The following is a 27,790-nucleotide window of genomic DNA, read 5'->3' as shown; positions in this document are numbered from 1 at the left end:
TGGGCCTTTCATCCACACGTAAACATAAAAACTCCTTTTAGAGTGAAGATTTGCAGTTATCTTCTTTATTGAAGAGACCTTTGTTGTTTGTACACTTTTGAATGGACAGTTTTTCTATTGTAAGGAAAAACTTGTTTCTCCCACTCGAGCAAATGTTGGGTTAATATCTTTAAATATCAGCTTTCTAGCTTACTAACTCAAAATTTCTAAATTTTACTCAGGAGTAACTCAAAATGTTGAGCTAGTTTACTATCTCATTAATAACGATGAAAGTAATTACCAATCTTTACAAGTGCTGGGATACAGATATTTCCTGGCTAGCTGATTTGCAGTTAGCTAACAGCCTGGTTTTAGCCTATGTTTGTTGGACAGATAAGAGGCTGGGATTAGTCTCCTTATGATGCTTGGTGAATACCATTCATTATCATTAACATTATAATTTCTCAGTAAATAGTTTGATTTCTTTAAGTTTTTCTTAGCAGAACTCAACCATTAAGAACTGTGCAAGCTTCACAAAGAAAGTGACAGCAGGCATATTTGTGTCACACATATGTTTATTCACCTTTTATTTGAGTGGAAAATATTTTATGACAACATCTAACAACATGTAACTACACACTGACTGTACAAATGTGTGAGAAAACAATGAGAAATGGATATGTTTTATGGCAGTGGTCTTCTGTTAATATAAAAAAGTCTGAACTTTGTTTTTGTTTTTTTTTAATCCAAAAAAATCTATTTTCTCACCATGCATTTTAAAACACAATAAAGCACTAACAAAGACTAATGGTTCTATAAACAATATTGACATGATACATTCTGATTTAAAGAAATGGAGCGTCATTAAATACACAGCCTGTTCTAATGATGATTAACCCAGCTTTTGTCATGTCACACTTGTAAACATGCCCAAGCTTTGCCTTCAATCTCGATGTTATATTTAAGATGAGTTTTATCATTTATCATGAGAGAAAAGTGGCAATTGTTTTTTGTTTTTATTCTATAACCTACTGATTTGTATAAGGCAGTAGCTAGTTTCTGTTAAAACACATGGTGGTGGATTGAGTAAAAACACGTTTGTTAGCTTTGTTATCTTTTAATACACAGTATGGTTTGAATCCAGTGTGGTTGTGCAACATTTTAAAGTTTCTTGACACATTCTCATCTGCCTGTACAATTCATCCAATCCAAGGCACATGGGAAAATCATTCAAGAGTGTCATCACTGTGTTTAGAGATTACGACAACATGAGGACGGTTTACACCTCTCTGCCAAAACCAAAACGAGAAAACACCTTCAAAGACGAGGTTATGGCAGCCAAAAACATTTGTGTAAAGCCTGCGTTTCCACTCCATTCCCTTCATGTGCTGCTGGCTATGGCTTTATTTGTGCCACAGTTTGGTTTGGTCCTCTTCAGTGGATGCTCATGTAGCTCCCATCAAGGTAAAATCTGTACAGGCAATAACACAAGACTAGGTAAGATCCACTGCAGTAGTTATTTGAGAACAAGAAACAAGGCTGACATTTTAAATAAAGCTGATGGATGGAAATGGAAATACATTGCACTTTAAAGTCCACCATATTTTTGAAGGCGTACAACATGACCAGGGCTTTATGGAGTAAATGGCAAGGCCTTTTCACTCTGGCAATATAACTTTAGGAGGGACAGTATTGGTTGTTTGGTCACTTTTGTCCAGACTTAAATATCTCAGCTGTTAGGATGGACTGCCTTTCAGATGTTCATAATCTCATCTTGATAAGGCTTGCTAAGCTTTTATCTCCCGAGTTTCCTTCACTGCTACAAAAAGACTGAATTTCTGTTTTCTGCATTCGGGTGGTTTTAGTATGTTTCTAAACATGTAATAATCCTTCTTTGCCTTGATATATTAGGTGCATGGCCTTGATCATGATGACTGATGCATTTTTGAAAAAATGGAGCCTCAAAAACAGCAAAACACAGTGTAAAAAAAATAGATGATATATATGAATGAGCTGTACACGAATAACACGGATGACGACGGGATGTCTGAATGGAGACGACTGGCAACACGACACAAAGTGGCCCGCTGTGTTTGGTCTCACCCTTAAGTGCTAGAAAGGTTGTCTGATGGTTCAGCTGCAATAGTGGCCTCAGCGCCAACCACATCTACTGACTCACATTTTTGGGGCATTGTGTCAGACTCTTTGTTTTCTGGAGAATTTCTGCACACATGAGCGTAGAGCGTAAGCCAAGTAACGAGAGGAAGGAGAACAGATCACGCTGGCAGAATACAATCATAAAATAAAACCGCTCTTTAAAAGAAAAGCAAAAGAATGCAGAAAAATACACGTATCATCCAGATGTAGAGGAGCGGCAGGGTACCCGCCTACCATTGTGTTAAGAAAGTAACAATCAGCATTTTAGTTTAATCCAATGATTATGACTGTCTCTAACTTATTGACTTTATTTATAACCACAGCCTCAGTGTGGAGATTCAGTGAACTGAAGCATTCACCTGTTATGTGTGGGACTGCGGTTGTACAGGGATGCTGAAGCTCCAGGATGAGGGTACTGAGGTGTGTCAGGTGCATCAAACTCTGTCAGGCCGACTGCCAGCTGGTTGCGCCAGTTCCCTGTGCTCTCTGCTGAGGAAACTGAAAAGAAGAGAAAAGCATGAACACTCAAATAACGCTGGAGTGCACAATATCTCAAAAGCCTCAAAAACGATAGTATTTCTCTCACACAAAATACTATGTGATACTTATTACTTTGATAGTTTACGAATGTATATCTTTAAACCCACAAACTGTGTCTATTTCTCACATGGCAGCCTAGAAAACCCTGTGATAGAATAAATGAAACCCCTCAAATATACACAAACAACACATAAATAAAAATCCTGTGAGTAGGAAAGCAGCCTACGCATCCTAACATCAGTGACACTACAGAACATGACCAATTAACTTGTAATTATGATTTTTTTTTCATGTTATTAAACCTGAACAGCAGCCTAATGTTTCCCTAAATTACAAACATTGAAAATGATTTTTATTTTATTATTGACAATTCCCCTCACGCTAATGCGTTTGACTGTACCTGAAGAGAAAGAGGTGGCTCGGCTCGAGTGGCTGAAGGCCGCCGGCATGGTCTGATATCCCAAGCTGAGCTGAGAGCCACTGTCAAAGTCATATCCAGCCAGTAATCCCCTCCCTCCTTCCCTGTGGCCTCTGTTTCGGTGGTACCAGCCTCTCAGGTGCTCTGCAACCAGGGCCTTCTGCATGTTCTTGGCCAAGAGCTCATTTCTAGGCCCCTCTCTGGTCCGTGGTGGCCTCACTGTTGCGTACGGATTCTGAGAAAGATTATCCGCCCCATCACTGCTGTAGTGCCTGAATCTGTCATGTCCGTGATACCCATTCATTTGGTAGGATGGGTTGACGTTGTAGTGGCCTTCGACTTCATTCTCATATACATAGGCACCATTAGCATAAGGCTCCATGTCCGGACAGGGGTAGCCGGCAACATAGTAGGCACTGGGTGCATAGTGTGGTGAGGGCTCACATGAATAACTACAACCAGAATGGTGCTGGACCAAGTTTGGCATGCTCCCAGTATTACCATACACTTCTACTTTTCTGTGAAGACGATGCATGGTTGAGGTACGGGAGTCCAGTGTACTGTAGTGGGAGTTGGCAGCCCCGCAGTAGTCCAGACTTGACTGGCTCGTGTAAGAGGAGCAATCTTCTAATACCTCTGTGCTGTTGCTGCGGTGGGCCGGTGACAAGATAAAGACGGGCTTCTCTGAATCTCTGTCTTTTCTCAGCCGAGGCTGAGACTCCAGACTTCCACTGCGATGCCTGAAGCAATGAGGAGATCCCTCCAACCTGGGAAAATGACACCAATTTCAAAGTGTCTTTGAGAAGATCACGATTAAGATACGGGATATTATTTTTGGATTTAGGTGTTAAAATAAAAGTTAAGGTTTTATGTGAAAGCATGGTAGAAGGTTAGGGTATTAAGAGAAGCAAGGGTTGGATTAAATAAAGTAAAGAAGGATAAACACTGGCTTGGCAGGGCAGGGGAACAAAGATCACACCTGAGCTGACTGCTGCTGTAGGCATTGCGGGTCATAACCGGGGTGGGAGGCATGCTGCGAGGATCTCTAGGAGGTCTGGGAAGGGTTTTATAGGGACTACTGTGGGTGGAGGAGACCTCTCTTGGATTCTGGTAGTAATTTGAAGCCTCCTGGCCATCAACAGCTAATCTAAATGGGTGCAGTATCAAAACAGGATTTAAAAAAAAGGAAGTAAAAAAATGTGAGGAAAGGAATGAGGCAAACATGACACAACAAATACTATGGGCTCTACCGATGCATGATGTCATCTGCTCATTCTGAAAACAGCTTAAAATAAAATATAAGGCTGTAAAACGAATTAGATTCCACTCTACGACTCACACAAGCAATAAACAGTTTGAACAGAAAATCCCAACCTGTTGTGGTTCTTGTTGTGGTGATTATCCCGTGGAGATGCCTGTCTCTCCAAATCAAATTCTGCTCCCAGTGATCGCATTGGACTTAGTTGAGGGGATCCTTGGACTGACCGTGAGCGTGGCCTTTGACTGAGACTGTCTGAATCATCTGATTACAAACACAGTGACAAAAAAAGGACACTCCTGTTTTCTGGGTTTGGTCATAATAAGAAAGCATCACCTGTGTTGTAGATGTCTGACTCACCATCATCCAGTGGGAGACTAGACAGAGAGCTGCAGTTTGAACGAGCGAGTTCATCTGCAGGAAAAGAAAACAACTTTGTGCTTGCTGTGACTCGATCTAACACATTCAGTAACAAATATCTTCCAACGTACCTGCAATGATGACTGAGGACCGTTGTGTGGGCTTTTTCCCCTTCTTGATTCTGTACTGGTTCATCTCATCCTCTATCTGTTGCAGTTTCTGCATAGCATCCAAACAGTTTCTCCTTCTTTTCTTCTTAACAGTTTTGCACAGTTCTGGTTCATTTGCGAGCTTCTTAGCCGCCTCCACAATCTTCTGCTGAAGGGCAAATCTGCTCTCCAGGTTTCTCAGGATGGGATCCTGCATAAATCAGAAAACGTAGGTGATAACCAGAGATAAAAATAGAGAGCAAGCATTCAGATATTCAGCAGGTACATGTAAGTAAATTAGAAATCACTGCCATTTGATACATGTGCTCACTGAACATGTTACAGAATAGATCTAATTAGAGTTTCATATCAGGTCGACCTAATTAAAATTATTATTTAAAAAAACGCTGCAGGTGTAATGCTCTGACTGCTGCTGATGTTTTCCTTATTATAATTTCATTTAAAAAAAATAATAGAATAGACTAAAATAGCGTATCTGTGTCTTAGTAGACAACAGAGCCACCCACTGCAGTGTGTAACACACAGTTGGGTTTGTAATAACGTAGAGAAAAAAAAACTGAGCTCCGTCAGACTTTAGCTGCGTTCCTCGCTCAGTTAATATTGGTGTTATCTTTCTGTGCAATTTGCTGACATTATTAGAAATCTAAAAAATAAAATCTAAAAGTGAAACAATTCCAGCGTACAGCGTTGAAAAAAGATACACTAATCGTTTATGCTTTAAAATGCAGTTAAATACGCACCTCATTGTAGGGAAAAAGGTCATCTAACTTGAAAGCAGTGCCAACTCGCCGTCTGACCTGTGGTGGTCTTTCACCTGAAGAAAGGGGATACTCTTTTGGCAGTTTGCCGGTAAGCTCCTGAAAGCACAAAACAACAAATCCTCTGGACGCTTAGATGAGGTGAGTGCAACAACAGAAACAATTAATCTACCAGCAGCAGAGCAGCGGTTTATTAAAGGGAGTTTTTGAGAAAAAATAGACCGATATAACTGTAGCACAAAATGATTTCTCACCGCCTCTCTCAGGCAGATCTTCTTCAGCTCTTTTGTTTTCTTAGCCAAAATATCTTGAATCTCCTGTTCCTTTTTTCTTAGTTCAGTGAGTTTTTCCTTCTTTTGCTCTTCACTCATTTCAGAGTCTGCTGAACCTGGAAAAACAGAATTCTAACTGAAATTGCCAACATAGCCTACCACACCCATTAATATAAAAATCACACCCATGGCATGTGTACTGTGTGACTCCTTCACGTGTCACCTGTTCTTTTTAAATCTCATTCAGCTGAATGTTTATAGCTCTTTGTGACGATAAATCTGATCTGAAGTTACAGTTTTACATGTAAAAGCATACAAACAAGTTATACAGAAATGTGCTTTCGTTATATAAAATAATTATAACCAACCTGTAGATACCAAACTCCCATTGCTGGCTGTTATGAAGTTATTCTTAAGGCCCACATCACCCAGTCTGTTTATTTTCGCCCCTCCATGCTCTGTGAGGTCCATTGCAATTTCCTCTAAACTTCTTGTTGTTCCGAGTTTAGCCTACAAGAATGAAGAAAACGATGTAAAACAAAGAGCAATAAAAACGTGCAGTGACTCATAGCTGACACTTACTTTGCTTTGCTTTCTGTCCAAGTAGAACTGATGCTGACTAATAGCCATGACCCAAATGGTCTTGATTAAAGAATGGCTTGCATACCACGTGTGGATGAGTAGCCCCGTCTGCCCAAAGGTTCGTTTGGTTACTGCTCTCCTAAACAAACCACGGAAAACATTACGCTTTTTTGGTCACAGTTAAACTAAAAGTTGCAGTGAAAATGATGATTTTTTTTTAGATACATTTCTAAAGATGGATGATATCAGTGTTAAGAGCTAAACAAAAATGAAAACAACATAATAATCAACTTGTAAAAACAGTCATTGTAAGAATAGCAACAAGCATCTCTACACGAGGATCCCCCGCTGCTCACCTGTGTGGATCATTAACTTCTACGGCAAACTTTTTCTCACGGAAGTACAAGTTTTCCAGCTGCTTCCACTGGTACAGCTGGTGGTAAAAACACGAAAAACCATTCCCAATGAGAGAAAAGCATATGTGTTGTTCACACTCTGAAATATAGCACCTTGGATGTTTGGATAATGCGCAGAGTAATGTCTAGTTGTATCTTCATATAAAAAAATTCTTCATGTATTTCTTTTTCCAAAAACACCTAGAACACGATAACCATGATGGTCATGACTAATATCAAAAAAACTATGTTGAGCAGGTGTTTTCTCAAGTCTGTTTCAACCACAGTTATTAAAAAGCCAGACTGTAACATAAACTGTGATTAAAGTCTTGTCTACCTGGCATGCAAAGTCTGCAATAATGCAGGTGTTGGAGAGATACGAATACCATAAGGGGTCGTCATATAAACACTCATCATTTCCATCCCCCTATCACCCAGGTGCTCACTGACAACAGCTTAATATGATCAATCCATTTAGGTTTCTGACTCACTGTACGTCTGGACAAGATCCGAATGAGACACAAACAAAAGCTTACACAGAGTTTTGTCCGCTCAGGTTTGCGTAAACCAAATAATTTCAAAGGGTGATAAATATTTAAGTCATAAAATACATTCAAAGTTGGCAAGACAAAGACGTGTAGTATTTAGCCTTACCAGAATAATAGATCCTCACACGTCCTGTGTGTAAAGTTATTAAGTCTTCCCTGGCTTTGCTGTCAATACAAAAACATAGTTTGTACTGTCTTCATGTCAGCTCCTGACTTGCCTCCTCAGGTATTCTGCGAACATGCAGGCTAACGCCCAAATCCAACCCCTTCTTTCTTTGACATCACGAGCTGACACTCTCTTTCCCTCTCGAAAGCGCACCCTGCAGCTGTCAGCTTGCACAGTTTTGCAATGCATCAGGCAGCGATGGATTGCATCATGTTGAGCAATACAGAGGTTTAACAGGAAGGCATTGCTAGTGATTTAATGCAAATTGCACTGAACCTTCACATTCTATCGTAATAGCAGTTCGGTGCATGTCTGCATCCCGCTGCACTGGGATGTACTGAAGTCACCTAGTGGAAGACATAGCTGACAAATCACTCATATGGGTGTTTCTCCTGTCAACCCACAAGCTAAAACAATACCAATGAAACGGGAAAAGCAAGTTCGCAATGTCTCCATGATTCTCCAGAGTTATTCAAAACTCACTAACCTCATTAAGGATAAGTGACAGCCTCATCTACACTGAGAGTTTGCTCTTTTTCTTTTCAAGTCTAGCCTTGTCTGGCACAGCTGAAGCTCAGCCTTTTGCTCGAGTGAAACAGATGATGCGTGAATTAACACACCGTGTGCAACAGCAGCAGTCCTTACACATGCCTTGTGCTATCATGTTCACAGTCAGATTAGTGGAGCAGAGAAAAAGCAGCAGCCATTTTAAAGATCGAGCTCCAGGGAGTGTTTACCTTCCGAGGTTTTAATTTATCCTGGAGATCATACTGGCCAATGCCCTTATAGCTGATTCCAAGCCACCATGGGATCCCCTGTTTATCCTGTAAGGCAAGAACAGAGCTCCTATGGTTGACACAGTTCCAGGTGCAACAGCTGTCATGTCATATTAATCACAAAAAGGCCTACCTTAACCTCATAATAATGGACGCCATACGTTGGCAGTGATTCCACCAACGTCAAATACCTGGAACAAAAAACATTTATTCAAACTTCCAGCTGCTTTTGAACATCTCAAATGTGGGAATCTGATCTCTGTTTAGTGAATCAGTGTGATCTCGCTGCAACTGAAGGGGAGCTATTGATTTCTATCAGATGATGAGAAAAGGCGTGCCAGAGAGGGAAAGGGATGGGGAGAGGGCTAATGGAGGTGAGAGTAAGATTAATGAATTTAAAGCCTAAAAAGATTCACTGTCTTCCTCTTACTCGTGTAGCAACACAATTTAATTACTTACTGCACAATGGCCTGTCCTCGAGAAACACCTTTCAGCTGCTTATAATATTCAATAACTCGATCCTCACTGTAATGTTGCATAAATGAGAAGGCAATATAGTTAGCCGGGGAAAGATAAATTGAGGTGTAAACAAATTGTTTTAATTTAATTGATCAACTGATTGTTAAAAGACGAGTATATATGGTATTCTACAAGTTTCTTTACACATTCAATTTAATTAAAGGAGAGTTATTATGTTTATTATCATGTTCTGTATTGGATGCTTATATTTAACAGTGTTGGCATGTATACTATATGCTATATATTAGCATACATAAACACAGTTTCAGACTTTTGGCTGTGGCTCTATATGACATAAGATACAGCAGCTATCCGTAATATGGTCATTTCAGGCACACAGCTCTGGCTGAGAACACTGGAGTCCCGCCCAACTCCTGTTCTTCTGTTTGTGAGGGGTAGCCAATCAGAAGAAAGCTTGCTTAAAGGAAAGAAGACCTTAAACAGAGAGGAGCTAAAATTGATTTTTTTTTTCAGACATAAGGATGAACCAGTAGTGTCCAAATAGGCCCAGTATAATGTATACAAGGATCATGCAAAGGTAGAGTCCAAAATGAAAATATGAAGCTGGGAATTAGCATAAGTCTCCTTTTATTACCTGTAAACTTAAGATTTTACTAATGTCTTACAGTATTTTCTCTGTTTACGGGCTTTATGCACTTTGTTGCTGAATGTAAAAACATGATTTCCTGTGAACTTACCAGTATGCAAGAGATGGGTGTTCCTTGAGTACTTTGGTGGGAAGAGTAGGTAGTTTCTTCAAATCAGCTCGAGTGTTTTCATCACTAAAACGGAAAAGAAGACAAATGTAACCGTTTTGGAAGTTGATTTAAAAATCTTGACACAAGTAGTAATGAACCTTCCTAACACCTCTCACTGTATCTCTTTTATTCTAGTACAGGATCTGAACGCGGTGGTGTTTTTGATTTTTGTTTTTGGTGATATTTATATATATAATCTCTTTTAATCGACAAAGCAAATTTTCAAAATAGCTCTAAATATATTGGGATCTACCTAGAAAATACTATATTCCCAATACCCATGTCAAGTTTTAAAGTGAGTATGAAATTTGCCCTAAAAGTTAAATCCACCCTAAATCCCAGAGGAAATAGTGAACATATAACCACTGTGTCCTCAGAAACAGCTGTGGCCTTAGCAGCAACTATAATACAGAACATACTGACATGAAGAAATATTTCTACACCATCATACTTCATCAGCTGACCAAAACCAGTGCCAACATGCACAATAACATGCAGTATTACCTCTGAAAGCACCAAGTATAATAGCAAAAGCCACCACAGTTAAACACAGCTACCCGTTACTGTGTACATTGTAAAGGTGTATCTACTCTGCAATACTTAGCTTCTATCAGCACTCTGAGATTCATTAGTTGCCTGGTGCTAGCTGCTCAGCACTATGTGGTGAGCCTCACATAACACTGCTATTGATTTTTGTTGTCTGCACTGGAGAAACAAGTGACCTATTGAATGTCTTCGCTAAGAGCTTACTATTAACTCCTCCTGCTGCTGTTAAATACTTCTTAACCAGCTGATGATGATGCTCTTACCTTGTATAGTCTCCTTTAGCCTCCTGGTGATGAACAGAACATATATCTTATTAGATGGCATGCTTTTAGATGTGGCAATTAATGCATGTTTACGAGGCTATTAAAAGCACTAACCTGCAAGGCATTTGCAGCTAATTTGAAGACGTTATCACTTTCCACTTCAATAATCCCCTGAGAGACATAATAGACAAACAAAATAAAAAATAAATATGATTCAGAAGTGGAAGCCTGTGGAGAGAAAGCTTTCCAGATCCAAACATAGAATCTGCTCTGCGTTGCCCTACTGTAACCTCTGCTTATTCTCCAAATCAACCCCTGTATTATCCTACTCTCTTACGCTGTGTGTTTTACATTCCAGCTAGCAGAGTAAGAAAAGTGTGCCCTGCAGCTATTGTCTGCTGAGCTGAGGGTCCAGAGACAATGAATCATCACAAACTGTGATGAAAATAGCAGGATCATTTTGCATTGTTTCAAAATCGAGTAAAAATAAGAGAAAGCACTTACACTGTAGACAGCAGATTTGGCATTCAGGTAGAACAGCTCCACTGTTATGATATCTTTAAGTTGTGTTATGTTTTCCACATAAAACCTATGAAGGGTGAAATCAAATGCATACACAAAAAAACCCCATAAAAGACAGTCAAAGACTTTCCAAACACTGATTTATACCATCAGCTTTATCACAAATGAGTTCTATAAAAATCTCTGGATAGTTTCTTGACTAAACTATAAAACGCAACGTTAACAAAGTACTGCACCCTGCTGGGGAACCTGGGTTCTGCATGAAACAAGAATTTCTTACCTGACCAAGAAATTCAGGGCAATGGGCCCGGGCTTCTTTGAAAAGTCGTGATCAAGGACTCTGCGGTCCATCTGCAACCACTTACACTGGCCACTGCAAAAGTAAACAAACTGTAACATCAGAAAGCTGCCCTTTGTAATCATCTGCCAACATACACTTGCACACATGTAAAAATATCCATATCACTGAAAAAAAAAGAAACACTGCAATTTACATACTTGTCATCAAAAAAGGCCAGACCAAAAAATTCCTTCTCTTTGAGGTTGAAGTGGGAGGAAACCAAGTCAAGGAGTTCATAAGACAGAAGCTTCGGCTGAGAAGGAAGTCGTAGATATAAACAACTACTTTAATCAAAATTATACACAATTTTTAAAAGTCAGTGTGTCAAAGATACACTTGATTCATTGAAAAGTCTGTTGGAAATGGGTACACAGAGAAAAGAATAGTGCTGATGAGACACTATACTATTTGATGGTAAATAGACAGCGTTTATATGACACCTTCTTGGTGTTACTGACCACTCATAGTGGTTTACACACAATTTCACAAGGACACTGACATCCAGACCTGAGTATCAAACCACAATCCTGAGGAACCCTGCATTTGCTATGCCCTGGCTGTTTTCACAGTACAGATATTTAGCTTATTTAGCTAAAGAGGGAGTCCAACTGCTCAGGGAACATGCAATAAATTGGAGTTTGTCCACTTGGGGGCAGCGGAAAATAAGTTGTGAACACACCTTTGATATGTCATTACTTTTTAAGGAAAATTTTAGTTGACAGTTGTGACTCTTTTGGGCCACCTGTACTATATAAGTCCACTTGTCATTACCTTAAACACTATTTCAAATTTTAGCTTCACAAGCGTAGGAGAAAAATATTCAGCTTTTCAGCTGCTAAATGCTTCATTATGTTCAGCTTCTACTCACTACGTTAAGATGATGAAGCACTCCAGTGAGCTAATAGGAACTGCAGTAAGCATAGGTGATTACCCAAAGTCCTTTTAACATTATGCATAAATATCACAGAATTCTTGGATCCATTTTAATTATTGATTTTAGTTTTTTGTACCTGAACCAGCAGCTCTAGCTTCCTGTCATCCAATAAGTGCACTTGGCACAGTTTGCCCTCAGTCATCTGTAGGGGGAGATAAAAGGAAGTTCAAGGTCTGTGAAAGCTTTCATAAACACAAGAGACAGTTATATCAAGATATTCATGTGTTAGTAGAATTTTTGTTTTTTACCATGATGGCATCTGGCATTTAACAGTTAACGTATTTACAAAAGACAAAGTGAGCAAAAGCCAAGGTAGTAAGCACAATGATCCATCTCAAGGAAAAAAAAGAAAAACATGACACTGACGTTGTTTGTTACAATAAAACCATTGTGTCAAGGATTTGTTGCCATAGTAACCAAATGAGGGATTTGAAGTCCCTACATTTTGAACCTTTCACATTTAGCTTTTAGTCGCACAGCTTTTCCAACAAAATCATTTTTTTATGAGTATTTTTATTTCTTGTTGCTTTGTGCCACTTACCAAGATCAACTTCTGTTTTACAATTACTGCAAATTTACAAAATCTCACACATTACTTCTTTACGTCAAGCTTATACAACACTAATATAACTCTTAAATACAACATATATTAGAATAAAAGTCCTACAGGGCATTTTCTCTGAATGATGACTTGATACATTCTTGGATAATTATAAAGATTTCAAATGAAATCTAATTACATTTTTTACCATCTTGACAGCAAATAGAAATTACATATTCTTCCACTATAATTAATTTTCTACCTTTTTGCCAAAAGAGTGAAATCAAGTCCCAAACAGCAAAAATGTGTTCACAGCAAATCATAGCAAAACTAATTCAACTTCATATCATATTTTGACTTAATAGCATTTTTGCGCTTCAAAAACCCACCCTTATTGTAAAGATAAAGTTAGACTGACCTGGACCAGGAAACACTGAAAGCACTGTGCATTTGATAAATTAAAAACAACACAAAAATGACAGATTGAGGTTAACCAGTTTTTCAACAAAACATCCTCAGAAACTGAAAAAGGTACACTAGATAGATCCAGCGGCCTCCTTGTTTGACAGAATGAGGCTGATCGCAACTTCTAACATTTGTAGCAAAACACGCAGCTGCTGTACCTGGTAAACCTCTCCAGGGAGAGTGCAGGTGTGGATGCATCCCTGACTAGATATCATCTTTAATACGTTTCTTCTCGTGGATCCAGACCATGAAATTGTTGGCTCTGACTGAGCATCAGCAGCAGATCATCAGGTGTAAACAGCAACTTGTTCCTTAGGTTATTTGAGTGAGGAGCCAGGCCTCTACTGTGGGCTTATAGAGTGTGAAATCAACAGCTGACCTAAGGGGGGGAAGGCTGAGTCAGATGGCTGACCACAGTTTAGTACGCTCTGGTTCTTAATACGAACAAAATGGGTCACACAAGAACTATAAGCGGTTAACCACGTCTATATCGTCTGTTAAGTCAGACTAATTCACTTTTATATTATTGTTATTTCAGCACTGTGTCTGTTACCCGAAGGGGTCTGAATCTAGATATCAGGTTTCTCCTGCATCCTTCTCCACTACATTGTAACTGAGAGACGTTATCTGCCAATAGAAGCAGGAGAAATTCCCCCAAAGTGCCAGTTTCTACTTTACATTCTTTCTCATTCCTTTGGATGCTTTTTTCTCACAAGACCCAAAAAAAGTGCCTTGATTTCTGAATGACAAGCATACACCAAGTCACTTCATTAAATTAGTCTTTTAAAGACTGCTTTGCCAATTCCAGCCCCTGAATAATGTGACTTTCATAAATTGTCTTTCATGGCTTGAAGTAAAAGTACACATTCGATAAATCCAATTAATTTGGAGTGTGCGGCTTGTGACAGCCACGAGGGGATTATTGCATTGATCGAAGCTTTATTAGGTTGTGGCTATATCATACTGGGGGGGGGTTCACGCACTTTGTAATAAGCATGACATTACTGTATGCTGACATGTACAGTAAAGGCACTGACCACTAGAGGGTGCAAGAAATATCATGGCTTAATGTGAAGAAGTTTATAAGTAGAAAACAGCTTCTTAAACAGCCATGCTTCACAGAGGAATTTTTATGAGCAGTTATTAGATGAGCAGCTGAGAGTCAAATTCATTTGGGATGGCATACACTTATTATGGAATATAAATGAAGTGACTGGGTGGAGGATTGATTATTTTTAGGAATCTACACCATTAATCATCTGAAAGCTGTAATCAGTACAAGAACTGTTATTTAAATCCAACCCAGCAATCCCAGATAACCCTTCAGTTTTTCAGAGAATTGTTATGGTAAGGACTAACTCAAGGGTTCATGCAGCACCCTCTGGTGGTTGTGCCGTGTGTATTGTATGTTGCAGTTTGGCAATAAACGGAGTCGCCACGATAAGACAGAGCTGTCCCAGTGTCGTTTATGGCGTTGCTATTAAAGTCACGAGAGCTACCAAAACATGGTGTCAGAAGTGCTCGGGAGAGAAGAAGAACATAACGGAACACGGAAACTTCCTCACCGGAGAGAACTCGCCCTGCAAGGTTGCAATAACAGCCACAGTAAGAGCTAAGCTAACAAATTAGCAAGAAGCGCTAACTAGCATCTCGCGACTAGCAACATGGCGGCCGCACCAGCAGCCTTTCAAGTATCACCGCCGTCGAAGTTTGATTTTTCAAAGCCGGAAGAGTGGCCGAAATGGATCCGACGCTTCGACAGGTTCAGGATAGCATCCGGACTCGAGCTACAATCGGACGAAAACCAGGTTAACACTCTGATATATACAATGGGCGATGAAGCTGAAGACGTGATCACCTCGTTGAACCTGACCGAAGAGGAGGCGAGTGAGTACCACACTCTCAAAGACAAACTCGAGGCACACTTTGTAGTCAGAAGAAATGTTATCTTTGAACGTGCAAAGTTCAACCAAAGGCAGCAAGAAGCAGGAGAGACTGCAGACGGGTTTATTACATCCCTATATGCCTTGGCTGAGCATTGTGGCTACGGGGCGCTGCACAGTGAAATGATAAGAGACAGACTCGTTGTCGGAATAAGAGACAAGAGACCCTCGGAGCAACTACAAATGGACGCGGAGCTCACATTAGAAAAAGCAGTGATACGGATTCGCCAAAGTGAACTTGTTAAGAAACAACAGGATCTTCTTAAAAACAACTTCAAGCAGGAGAATCTTTGCAACGTGGACATCGTTAAAGCAAAAACGAAACACTTCAAACCACGAAAGACTGTACCACAAACCACGGAGAGGAATGTGAAAAGCCAATGCAACCGATGTGGAAAGACACCCTTTCACAGCAAACACCAGTGCCCAGCCAGAGAGGTACTCTGCAATCAGTGCAAAAAGAAAGGTCACTACGCAAGAGTATGTAGGTCTGGGGCAGTGGGAGAAATACGTGCAGCGGGTGGTAACAGAGAAGAAAGAGAAATAGCATTTCTGGGAACGGTAGCCTCAGATAGAACAGAGGATGTGTGGTTGACTAAAGTAAAAGTTAACAATGCAGACTGCTGGCTAAAAATTGATACAGGAGCGGACGTAACCGTCTTGCCTGAAAAAGAGTACAACACTCTAGCACAAAAACCGCAGCTGCAACCCACAGATCTGAAACTATATGGGGTGGGAATGTCTCCATTAACAGTTAGAGGGAAATTTACTGCTAACTTGAGCACTCCAAGCAAAGCTACAGTACAGCCTGTGTATGTAGTAGCAGACCTGGCACAAGGATTACTAAGCCGCATAGCGAGCGTAGCACTCGGGTTAGTGGCTAGAATAGAAACTGTGTCACTCACTTCAGTAGAAACAGTGAAGCAGCAGTTTCCAACACTATTCAGTGGGTTAGGCCGGATGGCGGGGGAATACAAAATTGAGCTTAAAGCAGACGCCAAACCGTTTGCCCTGTCAACTCCAAGAAGAGTCCCGCTTCCCCTGTTACCCAAAGTCAAAAGAGAGCTTGCTCGGATGGAAGAGTTAGGTGTAATCTCCAGAGTAGAGCAGCCTACCGACTGGTGTGCAGGAATGGTTCCAGTACCTAAACCAAACAGAGATGAAGTGCGTGTGTGCGTGGACTTGACCAAACTAAATAATTCTGTGAAAAGAGAAAGACACATGTTGCCATCAGTTGAGCACACCCTAGGACAGCTAGAGGGTGCAAAGTTGTTCTCAAAACTCGACGCTAACTCAGGGTTTTGGCAAATACCTTTGTCCAAACAGTCAGCTCTTCTCACAACCTTCATCACGCCATTCGGAAGGTTCTGTTTTAATAGACTTTGTTTTGGCATATCTTCGGCCCCCGAACACTTCCAAAAACGAATGTCTCAGCTTTTAGAGGGGCTGGAAGGAGTCGTCTGCCAGATGGATGACATTCTGGTTTATGCTGACACACAAATCCAGCACGACAAGAGACTGATCGCAGTCCTGGAACGGCTCACAAAAGCTGGGGTGACATTGAAAAGTGAGAAGTGTGAGTTTGCAAAGACCTCAATCAAGTTCCTCGGACAGATCATCGATGCTGCAGGAGTCAAAGCAGACCCGGAGAAAGTGAAAGCAGTCAGCAACATGGAAGCGCCCACGGATGTGGGTGGAGTGAGACGATTCCTAGGAATGGTTAATCATCTAGGCAAGTACCTTCCCCACTTAGCAGAGAAAACACAGCCGTTGAGAGAACTACTCAGTAGGGCTGAACGATATATTGCATTTGCGATAATATCGCGACATGATCAAGTGCAATTTTCTAACCGCAAAGGCTGCGATTATACTGCGATTATATTATACAATTCATGGGCTGCATCCTCCTGAGGCCGCATTTGTAGACCGATTACGTCACAGCGACGCGCCGAAGGCTGTCCAAATTACTACCATATCCCAGAATTCATAGCGCGGCCCAGCCAAACTCCAGTTTCCAGCAATGGCGGCCGCTACTAAGTTTTAAAATTACTCATACTAATCTTTCTGGGTCACAAAATAAACTTTTAACATATTTTCAGGCGAGAAAGTAGTTGTGTAAACATCAAATATCTGCTCGGTTTATCAAGATATCCCATATTTGCAAAAGTGCTTCGACGTTTTCAGAGGCGTCTGCTACCCACCAGCTCGACAGCTAGCCGGGAGCTCGAGGGTTACTGATGCGGCCGAGAACGGCACAACTCCCTGCACATCATTTTCGGATCACCGCGGAGTTTCGCTGCTCGGGTTAAACGTAATATATAAGTCACTTAGACAACCTAAAAATGTTATTGTTGGGCTTTTTTCAGTGTTTTGTTTGTTCGTGAGTAAATCGGTTTGGCTGAGATTAAAGTTATTAGATTAGATAAAATAAAACTTTATTAATCCCCCGGGTGGGTTCCTCCTTGGTTTTCACACAGCTGACTAAACGTCAAACAGAAAACTTATTAAACAGAAGTATGAGACAGTCGAGAATTTACACCAGTGTCTGGTTATATTTTAGATAGCAAGAAGCAGACGGCCGAGTTTATTAAACTCCACCGAGACAGCGGTGACGCTAATCAGAACTAGCCTTCTGATTAGCTAATCAGAAGGCTAGACCGTCCAATTTCACGCCTTTAAACTTTAAAGGCGTGTTTGTGTGTGTGTTTATACAATTGCTATTATGTTTGCACTTTATGTGTAATGTTACTGACTGCAGAGATCAGTAAGATGTGTGTATTTTTTATTTATTAGTTTTATTTATTTAATATTATTTTTTAATTGAATGACTGTCTAGTAGTTCACAGATGTCGAAAAACTGAGTGTGGTAAAGCCACTGATTTTTTTTTATGTATATTTCTGCAATCTGCACATTGTACTGACTTTCATTTTAATGTTTACACCAGGGTTCCTTGTCAGCACTTTATGCTCAGATGTTTTAAGCTAAAAATAAACTATTGTGTATGTTCAAATATACTGTTGTGATTGAAGAAGTTAAATAAAAATGTCAGTCATCAATTCATGCATCACCTCATGTCATCATAACAGAGGTCTGTCTTCCAGGAAAGAACAGTTTAAAATTAATGTAATATAGTATTGGCCATACTATATGATGTATTGCTTGTCTTTGTTTAATAATACAGAAGACAAATACCTTAAAAAATAATCGCATCGCAATCGCAATATTGGGGCAAAAAATCGCAATTAGATTATTTTCCATAATCGTTCAGCCCTACTACTCAGTACCAAAAACATGTGGTGTTGGAGTGAGGCTCAACAAACAGCATTTGACAACATTAAGGCAGAACTGAGTAAACCACCGAACTTGGCACTCTACAACCCCAAAGCACAAACAACAGTATCAGCTGATGCATCCTCCTATGGACTAGGAGCGGTGCTACTTCAGAAACAAGAGGATGACACAACCAAACCAGTGGCCTTCGCTTCAAGAGCATTAACCCCCACGGAACAGAGGTACGCTCAAATAGAGAAGGAAGCGTTAGCCATAACCTGGGCATGTGAGCGATTCTCTGATTTTCTTATAGGCATTAAGTTCCATGTTGAGACAGATCACAAGCCTTTAGTACCACTTTTGGGCTCCAAGAACTTAGACGAACTGCCACCACGAGTACAAAGACTGAGAATGAGATTAATGCGGTACTCTTTCACCATCTCACATGTCCCAGGCAAACACATCGCAACTGCAGACGTGCTGTCCAGAGCACCAGAAAAAACTGTTTGTGACGAGACATTAAGAGACGAAATGAACCTGTATGCACATCAGGTGATTTCAGGTCTTCCTGCAACAGAGGAGAGACTACAACAAATAAGAGAGCAGCAAGACAAAGACGAAACACTAAAACAAATCAAACTCTACTGCAAGAATGGCTGTCCGGACAAACTCAAAATACCAGGTCCATGTTTCCCATACCACCAGCATGCAGGGGACCTGACTGTTGAAAATGAACTTCTCCTAAAAGGTATGCGTATAGTTATCCCAAAAATATTACAAAAAGATGTTTTGACACGACTGCACACAGGTCACCAGGGCATTGTAAAGTCCAGGGAACGAGCCAAGCAGTCGGTATGGTGGCCAGGACTGAGCTCTCAACTACAACAGCTGGTAGCAGAATGTGAGACGTGTGCAAAGGTGAGACAGCAACCCAGAGAAACACTCATGCCAACTGAGTTTCCTACACGGCCGTGGGAGTTAGTTGGTGCTGATCTTTTTGAGTGGAGTAACAGCCAGTATTTGGTTGCAGTGGACTATTTCTCACGATACATAGAAATAGCTAAGCTGTCCTCTACCACATCAGCAGCAGTGATTGACCACTTAAAGTCCATATTCGCACGCCACGGCATTCCAACAGAGTTAAGGTCGAATAACGGTCCACAATTCTCCTCAGAACATTTCCAAAAGTTTGCTTCAGGGTGGGGCTTTGCCCACACCACTTCCAGCCCGAGATTCCCTCAGAGCAATGGTGAGGCTGAAAGAGCAGTGAGAACAGTAAAGAGCCTTCTACAGAAAGAAGGAGACCCATATCTTGCTCTCATGGCATATCGCGCCACACCACTTGCCAATGGACATAGCCCTGCAGAGCTTCTGATGGGGAGGAAACTTCGTACCACAGTTCCCATACTTCCATCCTGCCTCAACCCAGGCTGGACAAACATCACTAAACTGAGAGAGAGAGAAGGGAAGGAGAGAGAAAAACAGTGGAAATGGTTCAACAACAGACACAGAGCACAAGACCTCACAGGACTACACCCAGGAGATCAAGTCTGGATAACAGACATGAAAACAAATGGAACTATATCAGGCAGAGCAGAGACGCCGCGTTCTTACCTTGTTGAGACCCCGAGAGGACTTCTACATCGAAACAGGAGCCATCTCATCACACTAAAAGAGACCAAGACGGAACCGACAGAACAGCAAATCCCTGTCATACCAGAAGACAGCAGCAGCCCGGTTTCGAACCAGGCACAGCAGTGTCTTACACCACCGAATGACCGGATTACTGAAAAAAGATATCCCACCAGAGACAGAAACCCACCGAGGTACCTTAAAGACTTTGAAGTAGGTAGTAGGTACTCTCGAGCACCTGAGTGACCAGCCAGGGGCAGAATAATCCCCTCACTCAGCGGAAGGATTGGGAAGTCTACCCCACCTTCATAGTTGGATAAGTTCACACAGTTAAATAAAATAATTGTTATAAAGTGGAAACAATAAATGTCCATTACAGAATAAAAGTTAACGTAACAGCATTGAAATATTCAGCTACAAGTTAAGTTGCAGTGAATGTAGTGTTGACATAAATGTGGATTAGCACAGGAAACATTATGGTTATAATGTACTCAGAAAGGGGGATGTTATGGTAAGGACTAACTCAAGGGTTCATGCAGCACCCTCTGGTGGTTGTGCCGTGTGTATTGTATGTTGCAGTTTGACAATAAACTGAGTCGCCACGATAAGACAGAGCTGTCCCAGTGTCGTTTATGGCGTTGCTATTAAAGTCACGAGAGCTACCAAAACAAGAATTAAACACAACTGAGATACAGCAAGGGTTGTGATTTCAAACCAATGGTTATGAAATAACTATATGCACAAACCTTTATCTGACATTTCATGCTGTAATGTATACATTATTATGAGCCAGGAGACAGCTCTATGAGGTCAACCAAACGTAACCCATTCAGCAAATAAAATCAAATAAAAGGGCAACCTTGAACCCCGTGGTGCTAAGACAAGCACTGAACCGTTGTGTAAAAATAGGCATGGCAGACAGACATCAAAGAACTGTCAGTCTTTTTGTTTGTCTCTCTAGAGACTGGACAGGCACTGGCTGAGCATGGTGCCGCAGGCTGCAGGTTTTGCTTTAGTCTGGGAGCCTGAGGTTGGTATAAAGGCAGCTTTTCAGATGTATGCGTGCTACAATGAAATGTCCCAGCAGAGACTTGGAGATGGTGCAGATGTGGCCTCCGTCTTATATGCTGCTACAACTGTTAACAAAGACTACCCATGTATGTTGCGGCAAGACATTCAGATGATGAGATGTAGCTCCTTCTGGTTATGAGAAACTGAAAATAAATGCTGTTAATTTTTGTCTTATATACTCGACAGTGAAAATGTCAAGCTTGCAAGTTGTACAATAGCCAACAGGAGAATTTCTCTGCCTCCTGAGTAAACTGGCCGTCAGTATTTAATACATCACACTGGTTAAATGTCATGTCCCGACTCCAGCACATCTTATCTTAGTTTCCTGTCTTCATGCATTATTGATGAAGGTTGGTATCACAGACAAGTGTCTGTGTTTACATGAAGCCACCTGGTACGATTGTAAATTGACAGAAATTATTATACTATGTGCATTTTTTCCAAACTATTTTACTTCATATGTGTTGCATATAAACATAGGGAAAAAAATTATGAACTCCAAAATACAATTACAGGTACAGGTACAGACACATGAAGCCTAAAGGAACAAAAATGAAATCTGCCTGTGAATTCAAGTGGCTACAAACAGGATGTGACATCCAATACAATGTAGCAGCAAAGGGAAACTCACTAACTTCAGTGTTTTGAATTCAAGAGATCTTACAGTTCCTCTGTAATGCTATGACGATGTACGATCATCAGATCATTTTCTGCAGCTGAGGACTCTACTGACTTTACAGATAATCTCCATTTACGGGACTTGGGGAATGTTATGGCATATATAGGAAAAAAAGTCACGCCTAGAGAGCTGTGTGTCAAGTCGGATAAATGTCTTCCACTGACTTGAATCAGCATCGTCTGGGACTGAAGAGTACAAGTCTGAAAGGGAAGAGAATCTGGGGGCAGGGGAGGTGGGGGGAGTTAAATAGAAGTGACCAGACATCTGTAGCCCACCTCTTGTCTTTACTCTGGGCTCCTTTAGCCCACTGCCAGCATGTCATACTTGGATCTTTAACAGAACCAGCAGGTGGGTTATGTAGGTGTCAGTGGGAAAGAATGCAAAGTTATCTGTTGCTATATGATAGTGTTACATATAATACTAAATCTGTGAAGTACTCTTGTTGATGACCCTTGATGACTTCAGAGACTGTCTGAAATAGAAATGGATAAATTAAATGATTAAAAATACATCACTGGAATCATTTGTTTTAGTATTCTCTGAACTCTCCTAAAGAAACAAACCTGACAGGATTTTTAATGAGTATTTATATCAGTCAAAAAAGAAGAGGTCCAAGCACAGAGCAGTGAACCCTGGTTATAGAGGCAGTGGGCCGAAGCATACAGCAAAGGATTATCTCACCATGACTCATGCTGTCAGTGGTCAAATGGTATCTGTGTACGTCTTCTCACAAAGAGAACCTGTCTGGCTGTTTGTGGTATCTGGGAAATTCAAGAACACAATGGGGCTTATGATATTATGGATCTATTAAAACCTGGGATAAATATCTATTTTTTTTTTTATGACACAGCATGTCTTTGATACAACAAGGACGGGCTGCATCACAGGGGACAGATTCATGTGAATGATGTCATCATGCAGCATGAATTTCTATTTCCAACCCATAAAGGACATCTACAGAAGGAGACTGTGATATATATATTTTTTGGCATTCTTACAAGTAGCAGCATTCTTTGCAGCAGGGTAAAGCTGCCAGCAGAAAAGCTAACTAGCATACTAAACATCCAGGATAATCTTAGTTTCGGGTCCTGTCCTTTCATAAGCTCTTCAGAGCTCAGAGTGCTTGAAATTTTGTTCCATCTCCTATTGCAAGAACTGATTTTGACTAATTATGACTGTGTCTATTAAAAAGAAGAAAAGCTATACAATTTCAAAACGAGACAGCATTTGCATTTCATTTGATGGTGCATGAGTAAAATATAACTGAAACCTAGCTCGATGTGCTTGAAATCATAACCGAAACCCCACAACAATCCTTGAACATATTAATACGTCTGCATTAAACATATTTTTGTTGTATTTTAACAAAGCTATAAGTGTACAAGTCGTTTTCTGAAAGCTCTTTGCAGCTGAACTAAAAGAGTCACCTAAATAAACACATCCCATAAGCCGATGCCTAGTAGGTACCATACTCAGATTTACTAACCAATACAAAACAAGCAGATAAAAAAGGCGTATATATGAATACATATGTAATACTATTTTGCATGTATTTGCTCATAAAAGAAAAAAACAGCTGGAGCAAAGTGAACAACTCATATTAATAGGTGTATGAATGCCTGCACCAGTCTATCTAATAAACACTAGGACAGAAACATACTGCCATCTGTATCACTGCTTAGGCTTATGAATCTACATTATCTCATTTGTCTTTCTGGTCTAATATCAGTGTTATACTGCAGTATAAGCAAAATTATTTTTCTATACATGGTACATACATGAGAAATGGTACATATTGGTGTCTAATATTTCACCAGAATGCAGGAAATTAGTGCAGTAAAGCACTACAGGGTCACATAGACATAGACAAGAGACATCAAAAGAGCTTCATTAGAAATAAAAGAGCGTGGATATTTCTGGCTTAAAATCTGAGCTCGTTACTTTATGTAGGTGTCAGAGAAAAGATCAGAAGGCCAGCAAAATAATTAGAAACCCTACATTTAAATGCAATCTGTCAAGTGTCTGTTGGAATATCTTGCTATGTAAATGTCAAATGAAGATAACGAAGCAATATTACCTTTTGAGATAGTGTTTTTAGTTTGTGCCCTTTATCTTGTAAATTCATTTGTTTGTGCCCAGGGTTTGAAAAGCTCTACACTTTTCCTAATCATAGTTTGCATACTCAGGTTACAGATATCATAAAACTATCTGAATGCAGAAATTCAGTTCTGCGTTTAAGATAGATCATAACAGAGTGTCCGAAAAAGCAAAGACTAGCTTGTGAGCGGTGAACATTGGTGAGGTTTCCTATATTTGCCCTCGTTTGAGGCTGTCCCCACTGACAACACTGGTATCTCAAACTGCAGAGCTTTTCTTTTGCAAACTACTGCAGTGACTTTCTGCAGAGCACGGGAATGTGGCACAGAGGCACAGACATGCATGGGTGGAGAAAATGGAACATGACCAACTTTCAATGATCTGGATAAAAAAAGTAACCCTTTGAACATCACCATATAACAGCAACGTGGGCTGAGATGCAATCGGACTGTGTTTTGTTACCTTTATCTCAAATTAATGGCACAGTATGCCAAGGATGAGAAGATTTTTTTTGTTTATAAATCTATTAATCCATCTGTACTTATTCATAGGACAAACTAAGTCCCAAAACCTCACCTGCTGACCTGTATCATTTTGCTGCTCTATACTTTACCATATTATATCTATCAAATTCGGTCCATCTGTGTTAAGCATATCAATATAAGATTAAGGCCCATCCAAAAATAGGTCTCTCCCACTTTGTCTTTAGCACATTTCTCAGGATGTCTCAGGAGGCTATGATTCTTAAATGGAAAGCTGCCAACTGAGGGCTGAGACATTTTTAGTAGCATTAAATGCAGAAAAGAGCATCTCATCCACATTGGGCTCTCATACTAAGTAACAAGTTAGAAGGATGTGAGAAAACAGGTCGGTTTTTACCAGGCATCTTATGACACTTTTACCTTTCAAATCGTTGTTCAAAATGCACAAACCCCACCAACTTTGGTGATAAACGACACAGGATTTCCTCTTCAGCAAATGGGAAAAGCGACAAAGCTTCATGCTGGACATGTGTGTCATACAGACACAACCATTACAACAACAATTCCTGTTTACACTGTTTGAAGCTTTAAATACGCCCACACACGCATCTCTTCCTTCACCTCTGACATAGCATCTGCAGGTCAATGTCAAGTTTAGCTGTACTTATCTTCCAGCCAGAGTGTTCGAGTCAAAAGACGAAAAAAGTTCGAAGGTAACATGGAGGCGTCAAGGAAGATATCTCGGCTTATACTTGAAATGAAACTGTAGCAAACCGTCTATTGTCCTTGTTAATCCACGCTAAATTTCCCCCTTGTAGCACATGTGCAGGAGAATAGATAATTATACATGAGAAAATCAAATAATGATAATTGCTTTGGTCAAGCATGATTTGCTGCTGTTCTGGGTAAAATGATGATTCATCCAGGATTTTTTTATTCACCAAGTCACACTCCCTAAATCAGTGTGCTATAGGTTTCTGCGTGATGCATTCATTCAGTCCAGTGGCCAATAAATTACTTTTTTTAAACTTAAACATGCATCTAACGATCTCATTTCATATCGTCTTATCCTCTACAATCAGCAGCCTATATGGCCCACAGTACCCAATAATGAGACAAGCCCACCGGGGCCAGTTTCCTCTATGCAGGGAGAACAATGAATGTGCTACTGTAGGCTACTGTACATGGGTGGTTTCCACCTGAGCCCCATGATTAGCTTAATGTGTCAAAAAAGGGAAAAAACTACACCCTATTTTACTGAGGAAACACACCAGTCGCGGCTGAGAGCCAAACCCATGCTGTTGTAATTTTCATTGATGCTCCCTCCTCACATCACATGCAGGCATGACTCAGTCTACTTTTGTCTCCTCACAGCTCATTGACGCTGGTTCAATCTGCCCCACCGCACCACATATCGCCTTACCTTTGCACTCCTTATATCCTGCTTTTGGTATTGATAACGTGAGGCTTCCCCTGCATATTGATCAGCTTCGTTCAGCTTTCTCCACGGCCGCTTTTACCAGGGAGGAGAGCCGCCGTGCAGCCGCTGTCCATGTTCATCCTCCGGTACTAGGATACTGTAGCACACACACACGCCTCGTATCGAGCCACAGTTACCACGCCTTCACCCGCCGGCTATTATGTGAACAAGCCCAGCATCTCCACCCTCCCTCCCTTGCTCTGCCCCCCTCCTTCCCTCTCATCCAGCAGATGCCGGCCGGCCTGGTTCACACTGGATCCCCATAACAATGAAGAGAGACTGGCTTTCTGTTGCATCTTCAAGAACCTTTTAAATTTATGCTTGATTTCATATCATGAAAACCCCAACAAACACACAGTGTTCTACACACATATGTGTTTATATTGTCGTGGTAGCCCTTAAATAAAATGATCTTCGAATTTTTATCTTCAAAATTTCTACATTCTTCACAAGCGGAAGTATATTGTTCACTCAGTGGTAAGTTCAGATAGGTCCTATTTTATCAAATTGTCGAATTCTCATTAGTTATTGTCAACACCTTCTTGAAATCGATCAAAAAAATACACAGTGCGACTAGCAAGTCTTTACTGATACAACTGCATCAATAATATGATCAATAAAATGAACAAAATCAAAACCAATACCAAAAGAAATTGTAACAAACCATTCACCAGTAACCGTTTTAAGATTGATTTATTCTTTTTAAATAGATTTACTATAAATATGTTTTACTGAATATATGACTGGCTATATATGTTTCCCTTTACTTGCCATATTCAGGGTCACTTCTTGATAAAGATCAGTTTGATATTTGATATTTATTTTATATATAAGTGCTTTGACATCAAACATACTTACAACTGTTCCATACACCACAAGTTGATCTTGGTCTTAAAAATATTCACAGAAGCACATTTTGTGTAATTTAAGTGTACACATCTTGGACCTGTGTAACATAGAAGACACAGGACTGGTGTGTGTTTCACATGTGCTATTCATTTCTGTTCCGGAGTGACGATGCCCCTAAAATATTCATTACTGCCTTTACTCTGGCTCATCTGGTAATTCTTCAAAGGAAACAGGCACCAAAGTCACATATAGCATTCAGTTTTCTCAAAGGGGAAGTTAGATAGAAACTCTTTGACATAAACTAACAAATTCTTGTTTGGTTTGGGTTTGTTTTTGTTTTATTTTGTTTTGTTTTTTTCATTGACCCTAGACCCCTAGCAAAAAACAAAAACACTAGTGTCACTGCAGTCTGCTGTAAATTCCATTGCCTGCCAGCACGGCGAGGTATCCCCACCCCCATGCTCTTGGATTTCTGACATCAGACATGAATAAGTATCTCATTAAGATCCCCCAAAACCATCTGCCCAATGAGTCTCCTCCTTACAGGAAAAATGCTCTCATAAACAAAAGAGTAGGATTCCCTCATTACCCTCGTTACCCTCATTAGAAATTATTCTATCATCTGGCAAGCTGTGGTTTTAATTTATTCCAGGAGTCGGGATTCTTATTAAGAAACCTTCTGTATTTTTGTTGGTAGCAACAAGCATGTCTCCTCCTTTTATAATCGGATTTTGCAATTCAGTCAATAAACCCCAAAAATACTTATTAAAACTGCTCACAGAAAGTATTCTCCAGGTTATCAATCTTCATCATTTTCATTGAACAATGAAAACACAATATTTACTTAAGGGGTGTGCATCAAATTTTATGCACATCTAACTGTGTTTAACTGCCATTCAGTTTTTCATAAAGTCCTGGAGAAATGCAGCATCACTGATAAACTATGACTTTCTTGAAGCTCATTAAACCAAAACAGCTATTTTTGTACTCTCAAATGCTGTTTTGATGCATGTGCTGGA

General features: G+C 40.3%; 1 protein-coding gene across 4 annotated transcripts; it reads right to left on the bottom strand.

Annotated features, from left to right (window-relative positions):
• Positions 1 to 536: 536 nt before the first annotated feature.
• On the bottom strand, positions 537 to 26,034 carry frmd4bb (FERM domain containing 4Bb). 4 transcript variants are annotated; one of them, XM_004546287.2, is made up of 24 exons: positions 25,866 to 26,034; positions 12,338 to 12,403; positions 11,486 to 11,580; positions 11,268 to 11,360; positions 10,970 to 11,054; positions 10,580 to 10,636; positions 10,466 to 10,488; positions 9,597 to 9,680; positions 8,839 to 8,904; positions 8,513 to 8,570; positions 8,341 to 8,427; positions 6,851 to 6,927; positions 6,495 to 6,633; positions 6,281 to 6,422; positions 5,895 to 6,028; positions 5,623 to 5,739; positions 4,844 to 5,072; positions 4,713 to 4,766; positions 4,469 to 4,616; positions 4,074 to 4,241; positions 3,077 to 3,861; positions 2,496 to 2,634; positions 2,083 to 2,202; positions 537 to 1,450 (listed from the first exon to the last, which is right to left on the bottom strand). In XM_004546287.2, exons 2-23 carry the CDS (start codon positions 12,401 to 12,403, stop codon positions 2,085 to 2,087), a joined length of 2,964 nt encoding a protein of 987 aa, XP_004546344.2. In that variant the 5' UTR covers positions 25,866 to 26,034; the 3' UTR covers positions 537 to 1,450; positions 2,083 to 2,084. The 4 variants fall into 4 exon arrangements, with proteins under 4 accessions (XP_004546344.2, XP_004546343.2, XP_004546346.2 ...); XM_004546286.5 differs by lacking the exon at positions 25,866 to 26,034 and adding an exon at positions 13,426 to 13,588; XM_004546289.4 differs by lacking the exons at positions 4,074 to 4,241; positions 25,866 to 26,034 and adding an exon at positions 13,426 to 13,600.
• Positions 26,035 to 27,790: the final 1,756 nt, after the last annotated feature.

The sequence above is a fragment of the Maylandia zebra genome, linkage group LG20, assembly GCF_041146795.1.
Source record: "Maylandia zebra isolate NMK-2024a linkage group LG20, Mzebra_GT3a, whole genome shotgun sequence".
NCBI classification, from domain to species: Eukaryota; Metazoa; Chordata; class Actinopteri; order Cichliformes; family Cichlidae; genus Maylandia; species Maylandia zebra.
This window is presented reverse-complemented; position numbering and strand designations above follow the sequence as displayed.